Source organism: Pteronotus mesoamericanus, unplaced genomic scaffold (genome assembly GCF_021234165.1).
Source record: "Pteronotus mesoamericanus isolate MK-2021 breed Mesoamerican mustached bat unplaced genomic scaffold, CSHL_Meso_final contig_657, whole genome shotgun sequence".
NCBI classification, from domain to species: domain Eukaryota; kingdom Metazoa; phylum Chordata; class Mammalia; order Chiroptera; family Mormoopidae; genus Pteronotus; species Pteronotus mesoamericanus.
Window position 1 is genome coordinate 18554908 of NW_026555229.1, and position 21485 is coordinate 18576392.

General features: G+C 37.9%; 1 protein-coding gene across 4 annotated transcripts in view; it reads left to right on the forward strand.

Moving 5' to 3' along the window:
• Positions 1-21485, forward strand: part of INPP5F (inositol polyphosphate-5-phosphatase F) — a 74367-nt gene that overhangs the window by 21086 nt on the left and 31796 nt on the right. For 3 of the 4 annotated variants that reach the window (XR_008529793.1, XM_054581608.1, XM_054581609.1), the window contains exons 2-6: positions 346-426; positions 13474-13610; positions 19475-19603; positions 19803-19970; positions 20061-20117. Coding sequence is in view for 3 of the 4 variants with exons in the window: in XM_054581608.1 (XP_054437583.1) it covers positions 346-426; positions 13474-13610; positions 19475-19603; positions 19803-19970; positions 20061-20117 (572 nt within the window). In the remaining variant the exon portion in view is untranslated. The remainder of the gene's footprint in view (positions 1-345; positions 427-13473; positions 13611-19474; positions 19604-19802; positions 19971-20060; positions 20118-21485) is intronic. The other variant, XM_054581610.1, reaches the window with a different exon arrangement.

The window sequence follows — 21485 nt, forward strand, 5'->3', positions numbered from 1 at the left end:
GATTTGGGACTGGCTCTGGCTAGAGGACTGCAGACAACTGCTCTCTTTGCTGCTTTGTAGTGCACCAGCCTCTCTCCTCCACTGCAGGGCGCCAGAGTACTGCCTCCATTCTGAGCAGAGTTTCAGAATGTCAGTTCTCTCCCCGTAACTGTCCTTATGACAGAAGCCTTTTTCAGGCCTTGGGTTTAGTGCTTTTCCAAAAATTGCTTGCTAGTAATGTATTCAGTTCTGGGTGTTCATAACTGCTCCTTCTGAACATCGATCATTTTTTAATATACTGCTTTTAAGATAACATTTTGTTTTCTGATGAATATTTTGTCATGTCTGTTTCTTATTTTATTTTAGCTACTGATCTGCTTCTTGCCTGGAACCCCATTTGTTTGGGTTTGGTAGAAGGTGTTATTGGAAAAATTCAGCTCCATTCAGGTAAGTTTCTGTAAACTTCTTAAACTTGTCAAATTTAGTGTGGCATTCTGTGATGTTTTCTTCTTTGTAGATACATGTAAATTCTATTAGGGTTTGATTCCTTTGCCTTAATTATGGGTCTCTCCAAAGTGGGTATATTTCCATATAAGTTTCATGAAATAAAAATAAAACTTTAGAGAAAGGGAGGCATAATATTACAACCCTTTCTTCCTCTTTAAAAAAAAAGAAATCAAATGCCTACTGTGTTTCAGGAATTGTGCTAGTTGGTAGAACACAATAGTGAGCAAAAACCGCCCCATACCTACCCTCATGGATCTTACACTTTGGGAGAGAAGACAGATGTCAGTGAATAATCACTGAAATAAATAGATAATTATTTGCTAATGGTGAAAGGTGCTGTGATGGAGAGCTATCCCAGTGCACTGATTTCAGGGGAAAGGATAGTGGGAATAAGGCTGGAGGGGTAGGCAGGTGGTGGACTATGACTATTGGCTTTGGGTCAGCTGTCTATTCCAGATATAATCAACTCTGGGAAGGGAACAGTATGGGTCTCAGTATGGAGTGCAGCCCTTTCTAGGAGCCCTATCCAGTCAGGCAAACTGATGGAAGGTCCAGGGTTGTCCAACCTTTTGGCGTCCCTGGGCCACACTGGAAGAAGAAGAGTTGTTTTGGGCCACACATTAAATACCCAAACACTAACAAAAACAAAAACAAAAAATCTCATAATGTTTTACGTAAATTTATGATTTTGTGTTGGGACACATTCATAGCCATCCTGGGCCGCGTGTGGCCTGTGGTCTGCAGGTTGGACACCCCTGAACAAGGCCCTCTCTTGGGAGGAAAGGCACCTGTGCCTTGGGTTTAGAGGTAATTTTGTTTGTGAAAAAATAGATATTATATAGGCGGGGTCCCAAAAAGTCCTGAAAAAGACTAAATGAAATAGTTTAAGTGTTAAATTTAAATATCTATATGAGTTATGAGCTATTGGAGGCTTTACCGTTATTTCTGTATAATTGGGAGTAAAAAATGTGCCCCTTTTTATTGTGAAATAAAATTATTGAGCATTTGGGAGCTAAGCTGATTTCTGGGTATTGTAAAGCACATATTGCTGGAGACAACCTAATTTTCCTTTGTGAGATTTTTTTGGTGGTTTCTTAAAATCTGTTTTTATTATGAAATATATTTTAGATACAAATGCTGTTTATCACCGATATATGGTATAAGTTATTGTAAAACAAACACATGTATCTACCACCCAGCGTAAGAAATGAAACATGACCGATGTCTTTGGGGTCCCCAGTAGATCCTTCTCCAAGTATATCTTGTTTTCTTCCTTTCAAGAGAACCTTTCATTTTAACTTTTGTATTTACGTCCTTGATTTTCATTATTTCTTTTATTATATATGTATCCCTAAACAATATGTTGCTAAGGATTGTATTTTGGGGATTTTTTTTACAAATGATATTAAGTTGCTTGTGTTTTTTTTCACTTTTTTCCCCTGCTCAAATTTATATTTTTTAGATTTCTCCATGTTGATGTATGAAACTTTAGTTCCTTGTTTACCATATGGTATGAATATATCATAGTTTGTCCTTTTTCCAATCACTGGGTAATTGCTTTCTTTCCTTTCCTTTTCCCTTTCCTTTCCCTTTTCTTCTCCTTCTCTTCCTCCTCCTTTTTTTTTTTTTTTTTTTGCTGTTAGAAATAATACTGTTTCAACATTGTTGTATATTCTGCCTTTGGTAGTTTTTAAAATCCTTTCAATACAGTGGAGAAAAGCATTTAGACATTGTGTAACCATGATAAGTATTTTCGTTAACTCTCCTACCTATCCACATTTACATACATATATTTTTAATTCATTTATATGCTGACAAGATAATTTCACAGCTGAATGTTCCGAACTAAAATTCATTTTCTATTGTTTAAATGAAGTGTATGAAACTTTTGAGTTATTTTTCTTCAATTTGAGTCACTTCTTGGAGCAGTGAATAGATCACTGAAATCAATCAAAAGACGTGGATTCAAGCTTTATTTTATTAACTTTGAGATATAAGGAATGTTACTTAACATCCTTTTTATTTATCTATTGCTGTGTAACAAGCCACCCAAAAGTTAATGCCTTAAAACAATAGTTTATAATGTCTTGTGAATCTGTGCATTGACCAAGAGGCACTTCTGCTCTTGTATTCTGCTGGCTGGGGTTGTTACTGTGGCAGCCTTTAGCTGAGTGTCTCAGTTTTCCTTCATGTGGCATCTCCTTCCATGTCATGTTATCTCACATGGGTTTTCTCTGTCCTGGGTACCTGTCCTTTAAGGGTGGTGGCTAGAAGACAAGTCCCAATGTGCAATGGCCTATGAAGCATCTGCGTGTGTCAGAGTTTGCTAATATCCCATTGGCCATATATTGTGTAACCATGGGATATATGTACATGGGATATATCACATATAGCCAAGCCCAGAGTCACTGTGGCAGGGGATGTCACAAGGGACAGCTGGTTCATTGGGGCCACAATGTCCCTAGCTTCTACTTTGTAACCAGTAAAACAAGAGCAAAAATAACTGTCCTCTTTTTTTCCTAATGTATTCTCAGTGTCCAATGAGATAGTATACCTGAAGGTGCTTAATGAGTTATAAATCACTATTCTATCAGGACTCTTTTGGTTGCAAATACAAACCTGTCAGCTTATGCAAAACAAAAAAAACAAAACAAAACAAAACAAAAAACAAAAAACAAACATTTTATAAGGAACCTAGGGAACTAAAACCAAGAAGTGAACTACAACCACAAAGTGGACATTGTGTAGAACCTGAGGTTACTTTTTATGGACCAGGTGGTTTCTGACCACCACTTCTCCCTGTACCTTTCCTGTCCTTTCTTGTTTTGGCTTTCTGTTTCGGTGTGTGCAGGACAACATTTTTGCTCTTATATGGCCCTCAAACCAACTTTAGCCCTTAAACCAACCAGTCTACAGTCAGTGGAGACTGATTAGCTAGCTATCAAGGATTGAGCAGTGAGCCTAGTTCAGGCCCTTAGGACAGAGACTCCTTTTGGCCCACTGGGCCAAGGGCCTTCCCTGGTCACAAAGTTCAGACGTTTTCGAGAGGTACACTTCTCTAGGCAGGAGGGGCGGTGAGAGCAGAAGGGTCTGGACTTGGCTGACAACCCAGAAGTTACCTCCTACAAGCAATGCACACGTATGTTACCAGTTGGTGAGTTTATGGTCCTGTGAGAATATGGCCATCAGGAGGTGGTGAGGTACGGCCATCTCCTGTGGTCAGCCCCCGTTTACGTGTACTTCCCCTTCTCGCACCACTTGCCTTTCTTTGGATGAAAAACAAAAACAAGTGGTTGGTAGGCAGTGGGGGTCTTTATTATATAGGATATTTTGGAAGAGGGAGAGGTGGAGAATAGAGTGAACTGGAAAAAGAAAACATTTTAAAAAGGAAAGAGGGATAGAGAAGTGTTTCAGTTTTTCACTTTCCTAATCTTTTTTTTTTTTTTTTCGTTTTGTCACATCACTTTAAGGTTTGCCTGTTAACAAAAGGAGTGGGGAAGAAACAAAGGGAAATTTTTCTGGGCCCCATGCTGCTCTTCACCCACAGAGAGAATTGCAGCCCCACCCTGTGTGTGTCATTCCACCCCCGACTCCTCGCTCTCTGAGCATTCATCTTACTCTTCTTGCCTTCTCTTTCTTCAGTCTCTGTCCTGGGGATGCCTCCTCCCTTCCCTGCGCCCCATTAAGTTCCTTGCTCTGGCCACATCGTCAGCCTGGCCTGTGGGTGGTGTGCTGCTGCTGTGCCCTGGAACCGAGATAATCGCTGCAGGCATGTTTTCCCGTGGGAGCATCTTACCTCCTGAGGGTAGAGGATGAGGGGAATAAAACATATGTACTTAAACTTTTTCACCCTCCTACTTACTCTCTACATATTAATGCATGATTTTTTGTTCTTGCCTGATGAGATGGGAACATAAATTTATTTGAACAGATGTCATTGACAGTCTTAAAACGGCGTGGGTGAGCCATGCTGCTGTTCGTGACTGTCACTGAACTCTGAGCTCTGGAAATGTAAGCAGGCATGACTTAGAAACTGTATTAGTTTGTTCAGACTGCCATAGCAAAGTTCTGCTAACTGGGTGGCTTGAACAACAGAAATTTTCTCACGATTCTGGAGGCTTGAAGTCTGAGATCAAGGTGTCATCAGGGTTGGTTTCTTCTGAGGCCTCTCCTTGGCTTGTAGATGGCTGTCTTCTCCCTATGTCTTCACATGACACTTTCTTCTCTTTCTCTGTGTCTGTGTTCAAATTTCCTCTTAAAAGAACACCGGTCATATAAGATTAGAGACTACCCTGATGATCTCATTTAAATTTAATTACCTCTTTAGAGACCTCCTTTTTTTTTTTTTTCTTCTTTGCTTCTTCAAATACAAGCAAAATTTTATTTAGAAGGTCACAGAGGTAGAACAAGTGAGCCAGCTGGGCTGCATGGGCTCAGGAAATAAGTTACAGAAGCAAAAGAAGGGCCCTTGGAGCTTTTGAGAGAGAGAGAGAGAGAGAGAGAAAGAGAAAGGGATGTGTCTTGAGGGAAGAAGAGGGGGAAGGTCGCTGGCTACTTCAAGCCCTGAAGATCACATAGTTGCCTTGGGTCAGGTTACTTCATCCAAACCTCTGTTGCTGACTGTAAGACAAAGATGATAACACCTCCTTGATACAGTTATTGTAAGACTTAATAAGACTCACATAAAGTATTTAGTATGGTTCCTGATAACAGTAAGCATTCAGTGGATGTGGGCTGACATTTTTTTCCTTAGTTTTAAAGGTAACTTCGAGGTGTCAGATAGTCTATTAGAGAATAGCTTAAGTTCTAGCTATACAGTTTTGAAGAAATTTTAAACTTGCACTGTTTTTTTCCAGTAATGTTAATATTTGCTGAAGCTATAGTGATTTTAATATGTCTCTAAAAGACTACATGGTGGAGGTTGTACAAAGTAATGTTCTTAGTAGCAAAATGTTAGTAGCATTTGTGAAGGTCATATTTCATAATCCACATGCCCTTTTAAAAAAATGTGTGGTGAAAGAATTTCAAGTGTTATTTGGTATGCTATTCTTTGCTAAGAATTGCCCTTCCTTTCAGCAAGCTCTGCAAAACAATTGTCCAGTTAACCCTGGTGCCTAGAAAATGCCTGTTTAAAACTGTTAACCTTTCTTCGGTTTAGAAGGCATCTTCCCCAGACATTTGCAGGCAGGTAGACTTTCAGCCAGGGTTTAACATAGTCTATCTCTGACAACTTGAAAGTGTCTGACTTTGGTTTGACCAGTTAGGATTTATTAATATAAGGGACAGAAAGTAGAAGGGACATGTAATGTGCTTGCTAGATGAAAGAAAATTAAAACTTGATGAGAAATCAACATTTTTTCATTCCTGTGGTGTCCAGGAGGAAGTGAGAATGAGGGCCAAATTCTTATCACAATTTTAGTTACACATTTATTTTTTGTTTTCGTTTGTGTTTGTTTTGCACACTGCTGTCTCTCCCTGTTCAGAGGCTATTCAAAAATATGCAGCAAATATTTATTTAACAAGTTATTTATGGAGTGCCTACTGTGAACCAAAGCCCTCATTCAGTGCTCGGGGCTGCAGGGTAAACAAAACTCAAAGCTTCCAGGAGCATGGACTTGAATCTAAGGCATAAACACTGGCTACCCAGTTCTATAATTATACTTAAGGTGCTGAAGAAAACTGTGGGTTGTTGTAAGGCCCATGACAGAGGGGCCTGGCTTGTGGGGCTGGTGGTCTTGCATGGAAGGCATCCCTGAGGAAGTGATGTCTGGAAGCTGAGGCCCAAAAAAGTAAGATCCTCTGGACGTGGCCAGGGTGAGGGGCAGGGAGTGAGAGGAGACATGGGTCCGAGCAGAGTAGGTAGCGGTGCAAAAGGGCCAGGTGCAAAAGGGCCAGCTCATTGATGTGCTTCCTCTCTGTTTCCTGTGTAATGTTGGGGAGACAGCTATATCTTCACGCAGCTTTCCAGGAAGAGATTGCTTTAGGCTGGGGACTTTAGGTGGATCTCAAAAGCTATTTCAATTGAAATCTGTTTTGAAGATTGAAACAAGGATAAGCCCTGTTGGGGTAAGAAATATCTGAAGATAAAAAACAAAAGTATACATTCCATGATATATTCAGAAATAATTTGAAGAAAAAATTGTCAGGAATCTTGATTAATTTGGCAGTAGAGGCTCTTGATTTAGAAATTAAGGGAATCACAACACATAGTATTGAACACAGCCACAGACACAGTTCACTCAAATAGCTCTCATTCATTAAAATAGGACTCGCCATCTGCTGTTTTTCCACTTTTGAAGTGGTAAAGATGTCTCAGTCATTAAAATGGTAAAATGTTTTATGCATAGAGTTTTAAGTGTGTAATTTTAGTCTATTGCTGACTATGGAAACTTTCTTACTATGACACTAAGGACATGAAATATTTTATATATTTCAGTGATAAATAATGGAGCGTCACTAACATTGCTTTATACTTTCCTAAAAAACCATTAGAAAAGCCCACTCCTCAGGGGGAAAATGGTGGCGGGAAAATGGAGACAACTGTACTTGAACAACAATTAAAAAAAACAAACCACTCCTCAAGGGCACTGGAGAAAAGGGAAGAGGAGCCTGGAAGGGCCCCTACAGAGCTTGCAGCCTCTGCTAGAGATGTGGTTCTTGGTTCATGCCTTTACGTAGTGCTTCCTTTTTTTTTTTTTGGCTTTTCTGATTTTTTTCCTTTTACTGTTGTTCAGTTACAATTTATATATTGTTTCTATTTAAATACAAGTTTCATTGTCTGTGTACAATTGCATTGTGAGAGGAATAGATTGTTTTATTGTCTACTGACAACTCACATTATTAAAAACTAGTAAGGATTATGATAATGTTCACCTGGTTTTAAATCTCCTAAAACCATTGAGTTGCATATATATTTCCAACAGGTGAATTTTATGGTATATAAAGTCATTATGACATATGATATATGAACCTATTAAAAACATTTAAGTCAGAAAATAGCCTTTGTTGTAGCCTGTTTTCATTATTTCTGATTTTATCTTAGTTAAAATAATTAAATACATCTATCTTTTGGTAACTGGTAGGCAATTTTTTTAAATGTACTAAAATTACTTTGAGGGGCGTATTCTAAAGAAATAGCATTATTCGTAACATAACATGTCTACCAAAATAGGAATGACCTAAAATGTAATTTTAAAAAAGAAAGAAAAAGGAAACAAAAAAAAAACCAAAGAAAAAACAAAACATGTAATTCAGTTACAGTCATTTCATATTCATTTTGTTATTCATGTTTGTTTTGGAGGTAAGATTTTCATTGGTGACTAGGTTCCTGGTTAACCCTTAAAAGATCATTTAACTGTAATTTAGTGGACCTATTCTATTAATGGCTTTGGGCAAGAAAGTCGTGTGAGAGGTTCCTTTCTTTGGCATCTTCTCATTGCTCTTTTTGCCTCCCTTCTCTTTCTTTTGCTCCATCCCCAGTACCTCTATGCGGAATGGCCCCTACCTTCTCTCTTTGCTCTCCTTAACATGTTCCATCACTGTATGCTTCAGATTTTTCTGTCATTCTCTTGTCCCTAACTTGAGCTCCTTAGTGCGGATGGTCCCACCTCCTTCAGAGGGGCAGTGCTTGAACTAGATACCTGAATGTGACCCACAATTCTGGGTTCCCCTAAGGGTCATCAGACAAGTATGCTGCTTTTTTCTGAGCGTATCTTGAACTGGCGGGTTTTATATTTTCAGGCAGAGAGACACTTTAGGGACAAGCCAGCTTGAGCTTGACTCTTCTGCTATTCCACTATGATTCCATTTTCTAGTTATAAACCCATTTGTTCTTAAACTCCAGTTGTTTTCCTCAGTGATTCCTATGGCAGTGATATTAAAGGTTTTTAGCTTGGGAAAAAGAAGTTGTTATGGTAAGAGTGTATGTATGGGCCATCTGTAAAGATGCTTTCTACATTTATTTCCTCCTTTGTATATTTTTTAAACTTTTTATCTTATTGAACATTTTGATATGATCACAATCATATTATTATCAGGCCTAATTGTGTTTAAGAAAGGAAATTCTTGATAATTATAGTAAGTTCTCACTTATTTAGAGATGGCCAGTGTCAGCCATTCAGAGCAGAAAATGAAGGTTATTGATTTCATTGACTTGGTTATTGGATTTGTTACAGTTTGTGGGCTTGGATCCTCTTCTGGAGAGGCCAGTTGAAGCATACTACGTCACCTCTCAAAGCAGTAATTTACCTACATGATTATAAACCTGTATCATGAATTATAAATTATACTTAATAGTATAACTTATAATTATACTATTAAGTATATAAAATATACTTAATTATACTTAATAGGTAGAGGTATGTAATATATTAATGTTTTCAATAAACATAAGAAAACAGCATTTTAAGAAGATAAGCTATAGTTGTCTAAAAAATATACTTTTACATAAAAATTCACTTTGCCTAATGATACTTTATAAGTTAGACTTTTCTAGTTTTCTAAGACTATTATTGATATAAAAGACTTTATCTTTTTATAGAGTGTAAGGTTATTTAATTTTATGGCAGGTCATTATTAGGGATTTAAATTCTCCCTAAGTGTCATAGGCTAAGTTGAATATGTTTCTCATACCACTATTTGATCATTTCAAATGGAGCCTGTTAAAAGTGCCTCTTATCCTAGATGCTCCCCTTATGATTCATTGTCAATTTGCTATAAACCCAGACTTAGGAAACTTTCATGAGCTACAGAGCAACCAATCAAGAAAAGTTGAGTAGCTACTATGTTTGGAAGATAAACAAATTAATAATTAGCTCTTGAGTCACCGAGAGTATTAGATGCCCTATGTGATGTACTTTTAGCTACCATATACCTAACAGTCAAAATAACAGTGCTGGGTGGTTATATTATAGTGGTACTTGTAATTCCACTTTACTGATGTATAATATTCCCTGAAATATATTCAGAGATGTATAGTGCTCTATTTCCATTAGGGAAAGAAAACCCCACATTTCCCTCAATGTAGTTTAAAAAAATAGAAATGGCTTTGAATATAAACTAAAAATTATATTAAACATACTATGAATTCACATCTTTAGTAGAAATTTAAATTCATGCTTAAGTTTGCATAAACTTACTTCATAGACTCATGCTCATACTCATTTAAATGTACCAAATGGCCAATTCATAGCTTATGCAACAGATAACAATAAGTAGGTTTTATGCACACATTGGGCTGAATTTAAATTTCTACTCAAGATTTGCAAGGACAAAAAATGCTATCCTTCAAGTTGGAACATAATTTATCTTGAGATATCCCAATTATTAGTCTCTCTTAGAAACATAAGTATTTTTATTGTCAGCTTGACACAGAAGAAAGGAAAAGTGAACCGATTATAATCCCCTTTCCTAATTCTTTTTCTTCACCAACATGTCTCCATCCTCTGACATACGGGTCCAAGTTCAGACGCCTCTATGGCTCATTGAGGCATAATCTGCAGGAGCCCTTCAAGAATTTAAATATTTACATTTGAATATCATGTTACAAATGACTTTGGAGTGTATAGTATCCACCTGGTGTAGTATTTATTGGCATGTGGATGTAATTATAAATTCTGTGCTGGCTCCTCCATTCGCAGCCGGCTTTGAGTGTTAAAACAGCAGGTGCTCTGTACTTCACCATTTGCGGGCTCCAGGAGAAGTGGACCTAGGAAAGGTAAAGGACGTTCTTTGTCATCAGGAATATAGTCTGCAGTAATGAGCAAGCTAAAGGAGGTGAACAGATGAGTTATTAGCAGACCCACTTTCTCTCTTTATTTTTACCTTTGGTCATAACATGAATGTTTATAAAGAGATACAGAGAGACTGGAAAGTTTCCAAAAGAACGGTTGAATTTCAATATTGGCAATGCCAGTGTTTTTGTGGGGAAGGAATGCCTTTTGGTTTCCCAAGTAAGCTTATATATGGGATACAACTTCTGTTCGAAAGTTAGTATTTTAATATTTTGGTATTATATCATTAGATGGTTTATTGGAAAGGCATTTATTACATTTGATTATTCACATTGTATTTGTCATAGCTCTAATTTATTAAGATTACAGTTTATGATGTTAATATAAAATGAATCCAAAGTAATAAACTGCAGCAAGAAGGCTTAAACTTGGAAGAGGGCTTCCTAATGTTGGCTTGTCCAGTCAGCTGCCAACACTTAAATTGTTCAGTGTAAAATAGATATTTCTTTTGTGAGGTTAAGAGACCTGTGGTAAGGCCATTGTTTTATTTAATGAAATGTATTGACATTCAACAGTATATTATGTTTTGTGTGCTTTATTTATTATGTGTTAGGTTTCTTGTGTATGAGGCGCTTGGTAACCTTGATTCCCAGTATATGGTTGGTCCTCAGTTAATGTTTAATGATAATGAATAATGAAATGGTCTGGAAAAGCCTTGAAACTTTGGAGCAGATTTCCACCCTACTTTATAAAGAATTATGAAACACTTCCAAACTCTTGCATTTTATGAAATGCCTAAAGCAAGTCTTCAAAATACTATTCCTCAAGTGAAAGTTAATTAATATTTGGAGGAAAACATAGGGGGAATTGAAATACTTTGTTATTTTTCTACAATAAGAAATTCCCAGAGCACTATTTTAATTATTTTTATTTTTGGTGTTAATAAGGTAGTACAATATTTTTTTAAGTGTATATAACCTTATAAACTGAAAAGTTGTTTTTGTTTGTGACCTTTCATAGACTATTTCTCATTTAATTAAAAATTGTATATGCGAAGTAAAAGCTTGAATTTGAAAGATAACTATTGGGCCTCTGGGTATTTTCTTCTTTCTCTCTTATACTTATTAAAGATTTCTTGCCCTGGCTGGGTAACTCATTTGGTTAGAGCATCATCCTGATACTCTTGTTACGGGGGAGAGAACGGAGAACTGAGAGAACAGTGCGCCCCCATCCCCGCAGCTTGTTCCTTGGTTTTTGTCTTGATCTCGCAAGACACAAATTCAAGCAAGAAACAAACATGTACAGTGGAAATGAGATAGCAAGTTTATTTATGAAACACATGCACAAAGCTGCAAGCAGGCACCTGGCTAGTCTGAATGCCCCATATATGGAGAAATAAAGTTGTTAGTAAGTTTGTTCTATACACTTGAGCCAAGGTTATAAGTGGGTACTTAGCTAATCTAAGTACACTGACTATTGGGGTTCAGGGGTTATATACTTTAGTCAGTTTTTAGGTTCCCCTTCTTCTCCCGCTTCTAAACCTTGGGAATAATGTACAGCTACAAAGGCTTTCTTTCTTAGTTAGTAAAGGCTCTTTGTCTTAGTGAAATTGTCACAGAGGCTCCTTTCCCAGCACAGAATCTCAAGGACTCGCCTCCTTCTGCACTACCCCTGCTGTGATGTTCAGAACACCTGGCAATTTTATCTGACCAGGCTCAGGACTGCTGAATTAATTGCTGAGACATGACTTTCTTTTGTTTCCAACCTCCTGTTTTAGGTTCTTTGTTAGATTGTAATGGCAGGGGCCCTGCTTTATTTTCCCTCTGGCTGCTAATGTCTAGCTGCTACCTGCAGTAACACTCCAAGGTTGTAGGTTTGATCCCCAGCCAGGGCACATACAAGAATCGACCAGTGAATGAATAAATAAGTGGAACAAAGTGATGTCTCCCTCTCTCTTTCTCTCCTCCCCTCCTTCTCTCCCTCCCTCCCTCTTTCACTTTCTACCCTTCCTCCTTCCCCTTCCTCTCTCTCTGAAATCAATTAAAAAAATTTAAAGATTTATTACATTTGTTTTTACCATCTTCCTTTATCTCCCCTTTCCTCAATGTATTTACTAATTCATTTAGTCCTAGTGTACACATAAAGTAGTTTTGGGACTGTTAATCCATACCCTTCTGAAAAACAAATTCACTAACAAAAATGCAATATTATGCTCAATTGTTATTGTCTTTATACTTACAAAATACTCTTTTCTTAAGTTATTTAGATTAGTTTTTTTCCTCCCTATCTCCTATAGTATGGTTACATTTTCCATTTGTAGCTAAGTTGGGTTACTGTTTGCATTTTGTTTTGGGTTTCCCTCACATTCTGGTGTATTTGAACTATTTATTTTTGTAGAGACTTGAAACATTACCACGGTTCTAACAAAAGAGGACCGTTACTTTTACTTTCCAATCTCTTTTATTATTCCCATTTCTCCCTTTTTCCATTCCATTTCTGCCTATACCCTGTAGGTGACCAATCTCATTAATTTCTGACTTACTTTGCCTCTTGTTTTTTGTACAAATGAGCAGATATATGAGTATTTTCTAATATATTATTTCTTATGTAAAGGATAGCATACTCTATAGATAGTCTTTTGTACTTTAATTTTATAATATATCTAGGAGTCACTCCTTACCAGTCATAGAACACTTTTAATTCTTTTTCACAGCTGCCTAGTTCTCCATTGGGTGTATGTACCTTAGTTGATTCAACCAGTGTCCTTTGTCTGAACATTCAAGGTGTTTCTAGTGTTTTGCAATTACAAACTGCTGCAATGAATAGGCTTGAGCATACATACTTGTGTGTTTTTGTGTATCTTCAGGGTAAATTCATAAAAGTGGGATTGCTAGGTTAAGAGCTAAGACCACATGTTTTATTGTTGGGTATCAGTAAATTCCCCTCCAGAAAAGTTGTATCTGCGTAGTCCCACCAGCACTGTGTGCGAGTGCCTGTTTGCCCGTGTCTTGCCAGCCAATGTGCTGTCATACTTTATCTACCCCAGTCTGGCAGGCGAGAACAGTATTACTGTAATCATGAGTAAGGCTGAACATCTTTTCACATATTTAAGGGCCATTTTTATATTTTGTTGTATGCTTTACTTTAAAGGGTTATATCTACTGCACATTTTTTGTTGTTGGATTGTTCACCTTCAGCTTCCCAGGGCAATAGCACTTTATAGATACTAGACAATATAATGACTCTTGTCTTTCAGATCTTCCATGGTGGCTTATTTTAATTCGGCAGAAAGCACTGGTGGGCAAACTTCCAGGAGACCATGAAGTCTGTAAAGTTACCAAAATTGCTGTGCTATCACTTTCTGAAATGGAACCTCAGGATCTGGAGCTAGAGGTAAGGTGCTATCTCAGGAGATTTTATGGAAACTTGATATAAATATAATAGTAATTATGAAGATTTGGTTAAATAGACCAGAATCATACAGTTTTAGAGATGGATAATATGTTTAAAGTAATTTAGTCTTGTGGTTTTCAAACTTCATTTGAGTAATGCAGCCTTTGTTTCACAATCTATGAAACCCAGAGTAGGAGGTGCATACATGCAGAGCTGCTTTGGTTGAGGTGGTGGCGGGGGAGGCGGGGTCTGCTGTGAACATCAGTGTACACATTTTTGGTGGCTGCTTCTTTTCTTTTCTCTTGGGTATGTACCTAGGGATGGAATTGCTGGGTAATATGGTAACTCTATGTTTAACCTTTTGAGGAGCTGCCACACTTTTTCAAAACAGTGTGTCATTAAAAAAAAAAAAGATCTATACAAGGATATGAAGAATATGTGGGGTTCAAATAAATGAGGACATAGATGTTCTTTTTTTTTGGGGGGGAAACATCCTTTAAAGTTTTATAGGCTTATGTTTCATGTCTGCATATCGTATTTGCTGTATCTCATTGTCTTAATAGATAACTGCATCATTTTCCATATTTAGTTTCCCGTTAGACATCTGTTTAAAATTTTAGCTCCAGATGGACATAGATACCAACTTTTAAAGTAAAATCATTTATTTTTATTTCCTTAAATGGCAGCAGCCACATCGGCTCTTAATCTTGATAGTGAAATGTAAGTTGCTAGAATAATAGAAAACTAGGGGAGCGCTGTGGTGCTGGCAGTGGTGGTTTTCCTTCTGGGATCATGTGTATCAATGTGATAAGGGCCTAAGCATGTACTGCACAGAATTGGCTGGGCCTCTGGAAAAGGGAAGGTGATCCCACTGTCAACATGGTGTGTTTTAATCCCAAGAACTCTGTCTAAACAAAGCACTTTAGGACTGGAAAGGATCCCAATAAGTGATCTCTGTCTATATTTTTGTGGTAGGACTTAATTTAACCTTTTAAAAAAAGATAGCAGTCTACACTTTCTTTTCTAGCGGTAACTGTATAGATTCTAAAATATTAATTGAAAATGTTTATGTTCAAAGTAATTTTAAATTTCTATTTAGAAAAATCACTTTTAAAAGGTAGAGATGGACCTCTGGAGAAGATGGTGAAGTGAGTTTGTGCTTTGCTATACAGATCATAATACTTACCTAAAACCTTTGGGGCCATATTTGTTTTGGAATTCAGGTTTTTGGGGGGGATGGTTATTGAGGAGGTTATTCCATGTATTTTATTTATGCCCGGTGAGTCTGAGGTATTACTCCACAATATAACACACTAATATTTCTTAAAGAATCATATGAATATTCACACTAAGGGAGGCATATGATGATATCAATAGCTTCATATCAGTTTAGGGTACATTTTGGCATATTGTAAATAAGTTGTAGCAAACTTTAAAAATAAACTTTCAGATTTGAGAATATTTTAGATTTTGGAGTTGTGACAAGGAAGGAAGTGGGGAGTACTGGGCATATATCAACTCTGTTCCAAGCCCAGGAAGAGGATAGATTAAAAAAAGAAAAAGAAAAACAAAAACAAAGGAGACATCGCTAGGTCTGGAGAGAAGTAGTATCCTCATGGACCATGAACAGAACAGTAGTTTGAACTGAGGCCATAGGCCTCCTGGGCTCTGGATCCAGAAGCAGGCAGTGGTAGGTAGAGATTTGCCCCCTACAGAGTAAAAGAGCTACGTGCAGGATGGAGGCCTGAAGCCACGCTCAGTTCTTGAAGTCTGGTGCTAGGGTGGGGCTCCCCAGCTCATGAAAGGAGGCTGTTAGGTCATCCACACTAAGTCGATGACAGAATTCTCCTGTCTGTTAAGCCAGTAGCACTTCTTTCAGAAGTACAAATCTGGGTAAAAGGTAAGGATCTGGATTAACACAACAGCAATCAGCATTCCATGGTTGGGTTTGCTAGGAGAGACTTTAGGAAGAATAATGGAAGATGACTTCTAGCTCTCTTGCTTAAGTCATCCCATGGGTAGTATAGTTGTTGTCTGAGATAGGTGGAACCAGAGAAGCAACAAAATTTGAGAAACAGATGTTGATCAGTTTTAGAGATGCCGAACTTGAGGGACTGGTGTGTCAATAGCAGGGAGATGTTACATATTTGGGTCTTGAGTGCAGAGCAAAAGATTGGAATTAGACATCTGAAATTCATCTGAATTAGTTAAAATGAGAAAAGAGGGTGAAATCTTCTAGACAGAGCTTGAAGAACAGGAAGAGAACTAAAGATAAAACATTGGGAGCCACTGGCCTCTCTAGCAATGAAAAGAGTTGCCAGCAAAGGAGACTGGGAAGGAACTGTCCAATGTGGAGAAGAACCCAGAGAGATTGGTGTCTTGGGGACCAGAGGAAGAAACGGCAGGGAGTGATCATTCTTAGAGAAAAGGTTTAGCCTTTTCAGACTGAGGAGTTCCTTGTTTTACTCTGCCTGAGCAGCTTCCTTGGGCCTTCCTTCTGACCTACCCCAATAAGACTGCAGTCTTTTATTGTTTGCACCCTCCCGAATCATCTAGGTCATTCCATGGAATGGGTTTTAAAAAGATTCTGGTAAACTTGAACAATGTTAAAAGGTGGTAGGGAAGGAGCTGAGAGAGAGGTTGGAAAGAGAAAAGGAGGTAAATCACAAAAGGAGGTCTTAGTCCTAGAGGGCAAACAGCAGGAAATTACCCTTGAAGAATAAAACCACTCTCATCCTTTTCAGGGTGAGGAACATGTGGGTGTGGACTAGGGGTGCTGCTACGAGACTATTGTAGAATAGCCAAATCTTTAGAATCATCTTTGGCACATTTTTAGGGGGAGATTTGCTGCCTTGAGTGTTCTTAAGGATAACCGTGTCTCAATACATAATACCCTGTTTTGTATATTAAGATTGCAACAATGTATAACTAGATTTGGGGCATGTTTTCAGATTTTTTTAAAGAAAGTGTTATTAATATAACTAGATAATTATTGACATTCTGTTAAAAATTGCTCACCAACATCGCTCTGTGCCACAAGTAGCAGTGGCAGCAGTAGGGGACTAATGGGGAAAGCATCTTTTTTAAAACCGCTTCTGTGCTGCTCCACTGACTCTACACTAAGGAAGGGTGTGTGTGTGTGTGTGTGTGTAGGTAGTATGTTCACAGAAGAAGGGGGGTGATAATTTTCCCAGGACTACTTACCAGTATATGTCCCATGTGTGAATCTGGGGATTACCACTTAGGTTTGTAGCACCAAAGCCCATTCATTCATTTACCACTTAGTGAGACCTCTTATACCCGTTACTGCTAAGACACTAGAGATATGAGTCAACAGAACAAAAAGTGCTGCAATTATGGAGCTTACATCATAGTGGGGGATCAGACAAGGAACATCAATATAATAATTATGTTCTGTCATGTGTCGGAAGGTAATAAATGGTATGGTAAATAAAAGCACAGTAAGGATGGTGGGATGGAGGGGGTGGAGGGGGTGTCTGGGGGTGGAGACTGTGGTACGATATCTGGGCAGAGAGAACATTTAGACCACAAATTGGTTGTGTGAGAGGCAACCGATTAATGTTTCTCTCCTATGGATGTTTCTCCCCCTCTCCCTCTCTCCCTCCCTTCTCCTCTCTCTAAAAAGAAACAATAAAATAAAAAGACGAGGGAACTAAACATGATGTCAAAAAGATTCATAGTCCAACTGCCAACACCGAGCTAACTTAGCTTCCCTCCTAACAAGCAAAACTAACAAGATCTTGAGTTGATGGTGAAGGACAGAAGAACTATGTGGACGGACGTTACTTCAACAATTCTCTACACCTCCCTCTTTTCTGCTGGGTTATTCCCGTCAACTGCAAACATACTGATCTCTCTCCCCTCTAACGCCTTCCCTGGAAGTCTCCTCCTCTGACGACGAGTGTCCAGTTTCTTTGTACGCCTCTCTGCCTCCGACTCCTCTCCCATTTTCTTCCTGTAGCCCACTCCAGTTTGGCTTTGGCCCCATACCACTCTACTTAAACTGCTATCTCCAATGTGACCAGTGACCGACACTTGCCTAAACCCAATAGTGGATTCTTGGTCCTTATCTTAACCTCTCAATAGCTTTGACAGTTCATCACTCCCTCATTCTCTTTGAAACACTGTCTTCACTTGGCTTCCCCTGGTTGCTTTCTTTATCTCTTTTTCTGGTTCCTTTCCAAACTTTTGACTTTTTAATGTCTCAGAAACCCAAGGTCCAGTTGTTAACCCCCTTTTCTAATCTGCATTAACACTCAGTAATTTCATCCAGTCTCATGGATTAAAATACCACCTATATTTCAATCCTTCCCTCCTAAATGCATATTTCCAGCCCAGCTCTCTCCCAAAATTCTAGCCTCACAGCCCCCAACATTTCTACTTGGATTTCCACCAAACATCTCAAACTCAACATGTCCAAAACCAGAGCCCCATCTTCCATCCACAGCCTTCATCCCCTACGCGTCTCCTCCACTTGCTTATTTACTCCATTCCATCCACATTGGCCTCCCAGCTGTTCCTAAATATGTCAGGTATGTTTCTACCTCAGGGGGGCACGTCTGCAACCCAGACATGTGCTCTGATTGGGAATCTAACCAAAATGGTGACCTTTGGATGCTCAACCCATCAAGCCATGCCAGCCAGGGTGGTTCCCTTGTCTTTAATGGTAGGCAGGAACAGTGTAAAGTTGTAATCATGTTGTGAAACTCATGTGAATAGAGCTTGATAGCTTTAATTTTGAAAAGGCATAAAATCCATATGATTCCTTTACATCTGAAAACTTGGTCCAGTTATTAGTCTCCACTTTCAATTTTTCTTCCAGCTTTATTGAGGTATAATTGACAAATAAACTGTATTCCAAATTTGGTACAACAGGGATGGTCCCCCTCTTTAAAAAACTATAATCAAAGCTTGAACTAGCTTTTGTTCTCATTATGCTTTTTTTCATCCTGTGTATCTAGTAACAGTTATTTTGTAAGTAAGCATTAATAACTATTAGCTCATAATAGGAGTCTACCACTTGGTGTAGGATAAAACTAGCATGTTAAAAACATGAAATTAGTCTGCATCTAGTTAATAGAATTCTTATGTACTTTTTTGAATATTTGCTTTGTATGTTGAGCCATGTGAAATTATATACAAAACACTTGACGTTAGCCAAGTAGTTGTTTTTAGAACTTCTTGCCCTACTCTGGTCTTAACACACCCCCATCCTCTTCCTCACCTTTGCCAGTTGGCTGGCACATTTCCTGCAGTCTCTACTTACTATTTCTTCATATTTAATCTCTGAACTCAAAGAGTATGTGTTTTTTTTGTTGATTTTGTTAGTGGGTAAGGATAGGAGGAGAGGAAGTGGTTGAAATGCCCAGCTTTTAAGATTCTCTGTAGAACAAACTATTGACAACTTCTAGATCAGAACACTCAATTAACTAACATGAATGAATATTTAACTCAGGTCAAATAATGGCCTGGATGCATGGAAAAATATGCATTTTGCAATATATTAAATTTTAGATACCAATTTTTAAAGCATTAATTAACCTTAACTGGAGCATTTTATTCTTCAATTACATTAACTAATTATGATCCTAACCTGAATTTTTCACCCCTAAATCCTAAGTATATTCTGTCCTGTATTGTTTATTCTGTACTGTAGCTTTCTAATCATTGAAAGCATAACTGTATTTCCCAGTATCAGGTGTGTACTTGGTCATTTTTATAACTCTTAAGTTTTACTTTTAACCATAGTACATGAGTAACAGCATCCCCTTATGCACATGCTTGAACACTGAACAAGCAGATATTAATAATAATGAATTCTCTCTCTCTCCCTAATTATTTAGCTCTGTAAGAAGCATCATTTTGGACTTAACAAACCAGAGAAGATTATGCCGTCTCCTGATGACTCAAAGTTTCTACTGAAGACCTTTACGCATATTAAATCCAATGTGTCTGCTCCTAATAAAAAGAAAGTAAGAGTTTAATTGATATGAGTTTGGAATTTATTTTTGATTATTTTAAATTGAGTGGTAATTTTCTTGCCAGTAAACTTATTTTCAAACTATTTGTCATATTCCAGCACTGTCTCTGCATGTCCCTAGGAAGCTGTGTTTTATCCACAGACTGCTTTTCATTTAATTCCTGCAGTGAAAGTAAATTTGCTTTCTACAGGTAAAGGAAAGTAAAGAAAAGGAGAAGTTGGAAAGAAGACTACTTGAAGAGTTGCTGAAGATGTTTATGGACTCGGAATCCTTTTATTATAGCTTGACCTACGACCTGACCAATTCAGTGCAGAGGCAAAGCACTGGGGAGAGGGACCCTCGGCCCCTCTGGCAGAAGGTACTTCTTACGATGGTTATAGGCTCATTTCGCTTTATAGGAAAACTGAAACAACAGGTTTCTGAACTGTTCATTCTCTACCTTTTCCAGGTTGATGACCGATTTTTTTGGAATAAATATATGATACAAGATCTTACTGAGATTGGTGTGAGTAGTTGTTTCTAAAATATTCTAAAGTTATAGTTAAGCAAATATTTTTAAATTGTATTAAAATAAATTTTAAAATTTCACTGTGATGTTTTCCCCTATCGAATGGGAATCGTTTAGCTAGGGAAAACCAAGGCATTTGGTATTTTAAGGTAGTTCACAATTCCACTGCATAGCCACAGGCCTATCTTTTTAGCACGTTCCCATAGGATAGTAGCAATTTAAGGCTGGGGAACTAATGTTCTCAGAGTTCCTATATTAGAAGTATTTTGTTTAACCATTGGAAACGTTGAAGCCCAGTTGTCCTTGAATAACACCAAGTCATTTAACTTTACTGTTTCTTCATCTGGGAACTGTAGTAGACAAGTCTCCAAGGACATTGCAGTACTGCCAGTGTTTGAATCAGAAAAGGCAGGGAATATGATTAGGCCATTGCATGAGCTTCCTTCTGATTTGAATTACTTTCTTCCTTTACTCTGTCACATATATTGGAGAATTATGACTGTCCAAGGACAGTTGATTCATTTATTCAATCAATCAACAAGTATTTGTGGAAGGCCTGCTATGTGCCAGTTATTGTTTTAGACACAAAGTGTGCAAATAGTTGATTAGGGTCATATATTATTTTTTTCTTAATCTTTCAAAAGTGTCAAACCTTTTTTCTTCTATTTGTCATCCTTGGTAAGGATTAGTGTAATGATTTTGATTATCCAGTGGCACCTACCACTATATACCTATCATGTCTCTATCAAGAATGAGGCATGAAAATGTACTCACCTCTCTTTATGATGCTGAAGCTGTGACCACCAAAGCTCTGTGACAAGGGATTAGCAAGAAGGGTGTCCATAATGAATATTTGTCCTGTTTGCCAACATACTGAGTTCTATGTTTTGCAGAGTTTTTTGCATTACGATTTAAAACTGATGACTTGCAATAAAGGTGGCATTTGGCAACATACATTTCTTTGCATTTATGGCTAGAAGAAAAAAATACAAATAATGGGAATGGTGATAAGAATAATGAAAGCAGGTAGACCCTTCACTATTTTCAACAACCTTTCTAAGATCCTATCTGCAGGCTCCGTAAGACAAAACTGTGAGCTAGGGCCTGGCATGTGTGATTATGGAGGGAGAGGTGGATTGGAAGTTGATGCCGAGACTAAGGCTAGATAGCACTGTGGCAACAGGGGAGAAAGAGACAGTAAGAACAACTCTCTGAAGAGCTTTTTATTCTTTACTGTCCCTGTTTGCAGTCAGTTGAGATAAGAGTATTCTTAGTCTGAAGGACATAGAAGAGGAAATCTCTAACTTTAATTAATACTCTCCTAATTATGTTAGATGACATTTTAAAATAATATATTTCTTAAAA